Genomic DNA, 9,178 nt, shown 5'->3' on the forward strand with positions numbered 1-9,178 from the left:
CTAGAAATAAATATTCATATGGTTGGAGTGGAAGATCATGATCTCGACACATCAGTGGGTGGTTCTCTCTTAGAAAATGAATGATGGAATTTTTTGCTTGTTCTGAGTGCTCTCTCTCCCAATGACAGGGAGGAGGAGGGGTATATATAGCCATCTCCAAAAATCCGACTGTTACAACATTATTGCCCAAGATGGAACTAAAGTAAAAACTCGGTTGTACCGACTACTGCAAAATGTCCGAACTTTTGGCTTTTCGGTGAGACCGGTATACAACATCTCGATGAGACCGACTCGGTTGACCCAGGTTGTTCCAGTGACTCCATGATACCAATATGAAAAACTTGAAAATTCTGATTTTTTCAAATGGATACCAGCAAGGTGGTCACTGCTTTTTGACTGTACCGAAGCGAATCTCAGTTGCACCGATTTGCTAGCGTTTGGCTTTTAGTTCTGTCTAAGGAAAACTCGGTATGACCGATTGTGGAAAGTTGGTGGCACCGATTTTGACTTGAGGGTTTTGGACAGAATATTTCGTGGGAGAATCGGTGAGGCTTTTGGTGGCTAATCTCTAAGCACTTTGAGCAACCAAATCATCATAGATACCTCATCTTATTTTAATAGTATTGGCTTTCCCATGGACTCAAATATAATTTCTCACACAAATGTAAAATGTAGTATTGAAGCTTGAAGTTTTACCAATCCTATTCCTTTCCTTGTTGGGGATCCTTCTCACAATTCCCATCCACTATGATTTTTTGGACTCAATATGAAATTCACTAGATAAAATTATTAGTCCAAGAGATAATATATGTTGTCATGAATTATCAAAACCTTCAAGAAAGCATATGTGCTTTCACTCCTCAACCTCGACGTTCTCGAGTCTGGGCAGGCTGCCTGCGAGGAGGAGAAGGGGCAGTGCAAGGTGGAGACAAACATGTGGCGGGTGCAGATCAAGTTCGTCGCCGTGGTCGGTGACAAATGTCGCGACGCCTAGTTGGGCTTCAGCCGGTGCCCAAATGAGACGATAACAACAACGACTACCCGAGTGGCCTCACAGGCCGTGCTTACGAGGTTCTATTTTGTTTTTATATTTAATTTACTTTGGGATAATTTACATGTAATATATGAACCCAATTAATTTTTAAGTGAAATTCATGTTTAAAATGAAAAACTTTATTGAAAATGTAGTTGGATGATTGGTGCTGGACCAAATGCCCGTTGACAAGTCAATGCGTATGCAGACACATTTCAAAGCGTCTGTTTGATAATCCGCGATTGGTGACGAAGAGTTAACTTTTTCAATAGATATCTCAAAAAAAGATAAATTCCAAACATTTGGATTTTATCCATGACAAATCTAACATTTATTATGATAACTTTATTTTATGTGAGGATGACAAATTTAATTGATACGCATAACAATTATCAGAAGAAGAAAAAATTACAAACGGAATTATCATGCTTGTCATCTTGCGTGAACTAAAGCTATCATAAAAACATTCGATTTGCAATTCGCAAATTCAAAACGTTTGGGACTTACAGGGGTCAAAGAAAATGCTCCACGAGATGTATTAGTAAAATTGCAGAGAGAACCTTCTCCTGGAAAACCGCACGTGACGACGAACCCCTGGGTTTGGTGTGGTTGAAGAAAATGGCGAAATCGGTAAACCATTGCACAAAAATGGTTGGTGGGATCGAAAAGAAATCATCCACCACCTTTCCCCCCGTTCGCCTACCCCCGACCCACCTCGCCTCACCTCCCTCCTCCCCTCGCGCCTCATCCGAACCAAACCCACTCCCGCATCTCAACTACCGCCACCCCGCCCCACCGCCACCTCGCCATCCATCCATGGCCTCCGCCTCCGACTCCGACCCGGCCGCGCACCCGCGGGACGACCCGAACCTCCCCTTCGCCTCCTTCTCCCTCTCCCTCTCGCTCCGCACGCCCACCGCCCACGCCACCCTCGCCTCCGTCCCTTCCGCCGTCCACCTACCCACCCAAATCTCCACCCTCGCCGTCTGCCTCCACCCCTCCGCCGCCTCCTCCTCCCCACGCCGTGCCACCCGCCTCAACGCCGCCGCGGCCTCCCTCCTCTCCCCGCTTACCGCCTCGTCGCCCGGCCTCTCCCGCTCATTCCCCTCCGGCGCCCCCGGCGCCGCCGGACGCCGCCGCACGCTCGTCTGGTTCCGCGCCGACCTGCGCCTCCACGACCACGAGCCTCTCCACGCCGCCGTCGGCGCGTCGTCATCCCTCCTCCCCGTCTTTGTCTTCGACCCACGCGACTTCGGCAAGTCCCCCTCGGGCTTCGACCGCACCGGGCCCTACCGCGCCAGCTTCCTGTTGGACTCCGTCGCCGACCTGCGCCGGAGCCTCCGCGCGCGCGGCGGCGACCTCGTTGTGCGGGTCGGGAGGCCCGAGGTGGTGATCCCCGAGCTCGCGCGGGCAGCCGGAGCAGAGGCCGTCTACGCGCACGGGGAGGTGTCGCGGGACGAGTGCCGCACGGAGGAGAAGGTCAGCAAGGCCATAGAGAAGGAAGGCGTCGAGGTTAAGTACTTCTGGGGCAGCACGCTCTACCACTTAGACGATCTGCCCTTCAGGCTCAATGACATGCCATCCAGCTATGGCGGATTCAGGGAGGCTGTCAAGGGGTTGGAGGTTAGGAAGGTGCTGGACGCGCCAGAAGAGGTCAAGTGTGTGCCTATGAAGAATGTGCTTGAGCCTGGTGACATCCCCACGCTTGGTGAGCTTGGACTCTCTGCACCACCGGCCATGGCACAGGTAAAAGTTTTCAGAGACACTCATTCTTATGAAATATATTTGAATCTCTAACTACATTCAGCTTCTATCCAAGATATAAGTCAATTCTCACACAGTCACTCTTTGAATGCAAAATAGAAGTGGATGGTGCAGCCAACCATAGCATGCTTGGTAATGTTGACCATTTAGCTAGTGAATTGTTGTATAAGATTATATTACTCCCTCCGTTCCGGTGTGTTAGGCCTACTACCAATTTCTATTTGTTCCGAAATCCCTTAGAAATAAGGCTCGTAAGAATTTAATTGGCCTAATTAATCTATTGAGCTGGTCCTCTCTCTCTCCTCCTAAAAGAACTCCTAGCCGAAGCCCACTTCCTCTATATTCGGTGTCGTTAAAACTCTTCCTTGCATGCAATGTGAACAGACCAATGGATGGTCGCTAATCTCGCGGGCGGGAAACAAAATTTCTCTCACGCACGCATGTGAAACGAAACTTTGGTGTGGGCCTGGACCTCGTTTTACTTGCTTATTAGGGAAATTAATTAGAAGAATCCTAACTGTGAGCTGATTGGAGGAAACGGGTCAGAAGGGGTGATCGCTCGCCAGTAGAATTTCACCTTGGTCACGATGCCACTCCTAGCGAGCCTAATACACCGGACCGGAGGGAGTATCAGGTGATTTTGTTAGTAGGCTGGATCGACGGATCTTTGACGGTTAGGTTGCTCGTTCATGTATTGAGGTTTTTACGGCATAATTGCTGCCCATTGGCCGTATTTAATGAAGTTAGTGCTAGGGTTTGCATGCTTGTTTCTTGTTTGGTCAGGCATGTGGTAACATTTTCAGAGCAGTAGGCGACAAAATGAGAACAAGACCATTTTTTCTTTTTGTTGTAAATTCATAAAAAAAGGCAACAAGATTGTAAAAAAAAAGGCAGCCCAGTGCATGTAGCTCCTGCTTGTTCAGGGTCCAGGGAAGGATACGACCAACCACGTGAATTTTTTTGGATTTTGTCTTTGCTTCTGTACAATTGTGATATGCTTCTCTGTTGTCCCGGTGTCCCACTAATGTAAGGACACCTTAAGCCTATAACCTGAGGTCCTCTTGAGTCTGCTTGCGTAAACTGTGGATTGCGACATTGATGCTGACAGGCTGACACTTGATGCTTAGTTTTGTGGTAGTGACAACAACGATAGGATAGGGTCAGTTTATCTGAGCTATAGTCCATATATTTCTGTAATGTTTGTTTAGCTCGCATAATGGTTTTATATGTTTCCATTAATGACGTGCACACATTATGTTCAGCATATCTGTCATCCTGAATGTTTTCTGAACTTCAAATTTCACCTTGTTAACTCAGGACTCAAAATCTGCCGCTGGTTCAAATCTTATTGGTGGTGAAGCAGAAGCCCTGGAAAGGCTGAAGAAATTTGCTGCAGAATGTTGTATGCAGCCGAACAAAGCTGTCAAAGATAGTACCCAGAATAGCATATATGGTGCTAATTTCTCCTGCAAAATTTCTCCATGGCTTGCTACTGGTTGTCTCTCTCCACGTTTCATGTATGAGGAGTTGAAGAAGCATGCCATTAGGTAGGTGATGTTCCTGTGAACCCTAACAGAAGTATAGGGAGAAAGTAGTAACATACTCTGTCTCGTCATTACGTTATGGTCTTATTTCTTTTGTGCATAATTGGCAATTTTCTCTTTCTTCTAGAGCAATTCCATCAGGGTCAACACCCAAGGACGGTGACGGAACATCAGATGCTGGGACAAATTGGTTAATGTTTGAATTGCTATGGAGAGATTTCTTCAGGTATCTATTGTTTATAAATCTCAATACTTATGATGATAAGTACTTACACTTGTGATATCCGGTAAATTGCATATCTGTGTTAAAAATTGGAGTTTGTTTTATCAAGAGAACACAAATGGTAGTACATTATTGTTAGCTTCTTTTTATGACCGCCTGTCAAAGAAATATTGCACCGAAGATGGTAGGAAGATGTGTAGTCGCTTTAATCATCAGCGTGTAAACGCTAAACATCAGATTAGTAGCTGCTGTAGTATGATTTAGCTGATGACCATTAACTGACAAATGAAACATGTTAGGTTCGTCACAAAGAAGTACAGCTCTGCACAGAAGACATCCGAAGTTGCACCGGCCACTGGTTGCACACCTACCCCTGCGTTTGTTTGAGTATGCAGGTAGTTAGCCAAGCAGAGAGTCTGCTGCTGGTTTTTAGTTGTGCCAACTCATGCAACCTTTCAATGGAGTGGATTTTTTCCCAATAAATGTTGCCTGATAATGATGCCCCAAGTAAGCTGTTCCTGCATTTTGGACCAATTTGATCTCGGAAGAGATTGTTGTATCTGTCGACATTTTTTTGTAAGACTCGAATGGTATAAAAAATCCTAGATGCTTTCTTCACTTTCTTCCTTGTTGAATATAATAGAAATGAATAGATTCGCTTGTGGCAACAAGAATTGAACTGATATATGCCAGCTTTTGGTTGGTGCATTGATTACCAATTGTGTGAAATTTTGAACTTTGGGATGTGCAAAAAATTGGATTTTGAATCCTAAAATTTTAACTGTTTGTCATCTGAACGAAAGAAAACACAATTTGTCTACCTGATTTGAGTTCCTTGCTCTGTAAAGCAGAGCTCCATTTTGGTATTTGCACTCCCTTTTTATTAATGGTAATTGCACTCCTGATAGTATTTCCTTAACTGATCTTGAGTTGTACCGAAACAACAGAAATATGGTCTCTCATAAATTGATTTCTTTCATCACGGTTCCTTTTTTGACAGAACTTGTTTGACCACTCGCCACTTCTTGTTCCAGCTAACCTTAGTTTGCAGCTAACCTGAATCCACTGTGTGCCAATCTATTCTGAATGAAGATTCCACGGTGCCCTGCTTAGTTTGAGGCAGATCGGCGTATTGTGAGACAAACCATTCATAATCAACCAAATCTTTCTAGACCCTTGTGCTTTAGAATTACATCACCAGTGGGGTGTAAGTAACGTATAACTTTTTGGTGCTAAGAAGTAAGTATTCCGGGAAGCAATTCCAATAGTGACTAAAATGCAAGGTACTCCCTCCGTAGACTAATATAAGAGCATTTAGAACATTACTTAGTAATCTAAACACTCTTATATTAGTATACAGAGGGAGTAGTGCATATCTGCTACCAAGCATTACGGGGCCTCTTTGATTCAAAGGATTTTTACAGCGATTTTTGGAGGGTTGAAATCTTTAGAATTTTATCTACACAATGGTTGATTGATTGGTAGGATTGGATCCTATAGATTTCTTTTTTACTAAATGAAGTAGCTTGATTCGTATTTTTTTCAAGGAATCATACTACACTCCATAGAAAATTACTCCCTCCGTTCCTAGATGTAGGGTGTATAGTTTTTTGTGAAAAAATTCAGATTATAAGGAGTATTTTTTAAGGAGACATCCAAAGGGAAGCTTATATTTGATATTTATCAAGAAAAAAAGCCAGTACAATGGAAAGATATAATTGAACTCAAATTATGCAAAACATATTAGCCTACTTCCTTCTATTGTTGAGATTTTTCTAAGATTGAGAATTGCATTAAACCAACAATAAAATAAAGGGCTACATAGGAAAATCTAGTATTGATGGAAATACTACCCTGGGTATACTCAAGCGGAGAGAATCTATCTCAAGACATTTGGGGCCGACTGGTGGCAGCCGACCCGTTTGGCCGACGGGCACCAGGCCGTCTGGAGGCATTCGGCCTGGCTGGCTGGCCCATCGCCAACCGGACGGACGGCTCCCGTCCCATCTGATCGTACCCCCGTACGATGACAAGACCCGACGCATGACGTAGATGCGTTCATGGCACACGTTGACAAGCTCGGCATGGCCGCAGGCACAGTGATGTAGGTGTCAACGAGGCTACAGGACCCCGGTCACCATCGAGGCTGACCGGGTGAGATGACCCTGTAGCCACGCTCGCCCCTACCTACTCCTTGACGGACGGCGCGTTAGCCGTTGAGATGCACGACCGGCGGATCCCCGCGCCAGACAAGACCGAACAGCCGGCGGGCCCCGCGGCCAGACGAAGAGGCTGGTAGCCGGGTCTCACCTCATGTTTTACCCCCATCACTATACACCTCAAGCTGCACTATAAAGCCCCACCTCAACCCCTAGAGAGGGGGGAGGCCGAATAGATCACATGCGACACACGTAGAGAAATATCCACACACCACCGAGGCAGCAAGAGCTTCGTCCCCCTCCTCACGAAGAGCTCAAAGAGCAGCATTTGTATTGTGATCTCATATAGTCACACAGGCAGGACTAGGGGTCTTAACTCATCGGAGGGCAATGAACCTGGGTAGATCGACATCATGTGTGTTGCGCCTACACCCGTTCCCAGACGCCGTCGGCACTTCTCGGCCTCAAACCACGATCTAAGCCACCCCATGGCATCTGCCGCGGAAATACCACGACAGTTGGCGCCCAACGTGGGGCTGGCAGCGACGTCGGCCGGAGTAACGTTACGGGCGGGACCCTTCACCCCTTCTGGCGAGCGTGTGGCGCACGACTTGGTCGTGCGCTACGGCGCGCTCGACTGCGTTAACGACAATGCCCGCCATCTCGAGGATGCAGACTTCCTTGTCGACAGCTCCATCGTCTCCTTCGGCTCGCATCGCATCTACGTCGCGGTCGTCACTGACAAGTACCGTGCCGAGGTACTCAGATGTGACGAACTGCCGCCATCCGGCGACAGCGACCTCTGCAACGACCTCAACGACTTGTGCAACCACGTGGAGGTGCTAACCGCCATCTTGCTAGGCGGTGCGTCCCGATACCGGACCCCGCTTCGCGCGGCGGTGGACATGCTGCGCACCCCATCCCTGTGGTGGCCGACCCTGCGGTAGCCACCGAAGAGCTCGACATCCATCGCCAACAGCTGCTCGGCGAGGCGGAGGCGCTGGAGGCAACCCAGCGCGAGTTCAACAAAGCCCACAGCCTCACGCCGGCTGCCCCCGGGCCCAACGACTGGCGAATGTGCGGCGTCGTCGGCCAAGAGCTGGCCGGCGATCGTCCCGTCTACGACACCCCCGTAAAGAACATGCGAGCTGCGCAGGCCGTCCTCAGCAAGCTGGAGGGGCTTGAGGGGTCGGCCCGTGACGCACAGCAAGAGCACATCTGCGTCCTCGTGGAGGTTGCCAACGCGCAGCGGGGTCAACCGTCTTAGTCATACCGCGACCCGACTGGCTCCTCCTCGAGGACCTACGCTGACCCTCGTCGGCCCGCGACTCGCCCGCAGGAAACAAACCAGCCATCTTCGCATGCCGATGCCTGCCATCGCCGCGACAGCTGACACTCGGGTAGCCACGGGCGACAAGACCGCAGCCCGTTGGTTGTCAACAGCTGCGTGAGGGAGTCGGCTGGCCGGGGCAACCGCCAGCCGACACGAAGCAACCAACGCGAGGTGCGCGATCGGACGGCCACGCCGCCGCCACTTCGTCAACTAGTGTCCGAGCGCGTCGGCACGCGTGAGCTGGACGACCATGATGGCTGTTTTCGTCTCGAGCGCCTCGTAAAATTCCGAGCCGCCGAGGAAGAGAGCACTGCCGGCCCGCCGTGCTTCGGGCGACGCATCCTCAAGGAGTCGTTCCCCAAAGGCTTCACCTTGACACGCAACACCCCCAAGTACAACGACTCAACCAAGCCCGAGGATTGGTTAACCGACTACACCACCGCCGTCGGCATCGTCGGCGGCAACAAGTGCGTAGGAGTGCACTACGCGCCCCTCATGCTGCTCGGCTCAGCCTGGATCGGACCTGGCTTAACAACCTATTGGCTGGAAGCGTCAACTGTTGGCTGGACTTCCTGGATGCTTTCGTGCGCAACTTCATCGGCACGTACAAGCGCCCTGGCCAGCCCCGACAACTCGCCCTATGCGTACACGGCCCGACCGAGCTACTCTGCAACTACCTCACGTGGTGGACCGAGCTCTGCACACCTGCGAGGGCGTCCATGAAGTGAAGGTGATTCAGTACTTCATCGACGGCTGCAGAGACGACACGCTTCTCAAGCACAAGCTCATGCGCCGAGAGACGTCAACCCTGGCGCAATTGATGGCCGTCGCCAAGTCTTCCATGAAGCTCCCAATGCTCGTCAACACGTCCGACAAGTCAACTATGGCCAAGACGGCCACCGCCCCGGCAGCCGGACGAACCCAGATGGATGAGGACAAGCGCAAGACCAACTAGCTGGACGCCCGCGAGGGCGACCGATAGGTTGCGACCGTCGAGGACGACCGGATGGCCGACGACCAAGGCTCCAGCCGGCGCCAGCGCACCAATGACGGCAAACAGGCGTGGCAAGCCAAGTATACCTTCGAGACCATGCTCGACGAGCCCTGCAAATTCCAAAGTGG

At 49.6% G+C, this 9,178-nt stretch overlaps 1 protein-coding gene across 1 annotated transcript; it reads left to right on the forward strand.

Moving 5' to 3' along the window:
- The first annotated feature begins 1,744 nt into the window (after positions 1-1,744).
- On the forward strand, positions 1,745-5,182 carry LOC123408732 (blue-light photoreceptor PHR2). The gene is made up of 4 exons (XM_045101783.1): positions 1,745-2,779; positions 4,115-4,344; positions 4,469-4,567; positions 4,864-5,182. The coding sequence occupies exons 1-4, from the start codon at positions 1,850-1,852 to the stop codon at positions 4,949-4,951; spliced, it is 1,347 nt and encodes a 448-aa protein (XP_044957718.1). The 5' UTR covers positions 1,745-1,849; the 3' UTR covers positions 4,952-5,182.
- Positions 5,183-9,178: the final 3,996 nt, after the last annotated feature.

Source organism: Hordeum vulgare, chromosome 7H (assembly GCF_904849725.1).
Source record: "Hordeum vulgare subsp. vulgare chromosome 7H, MorexV3_pseudomolecules_assembly, whole genome shotgun sequence".
Taxonomy (NCBI): Eukaryota; Viridiplantae; Streptophyta; class Magnoliopsida; order Poales; family Poaceae; genus Hordeum; species Hordeum vulgare.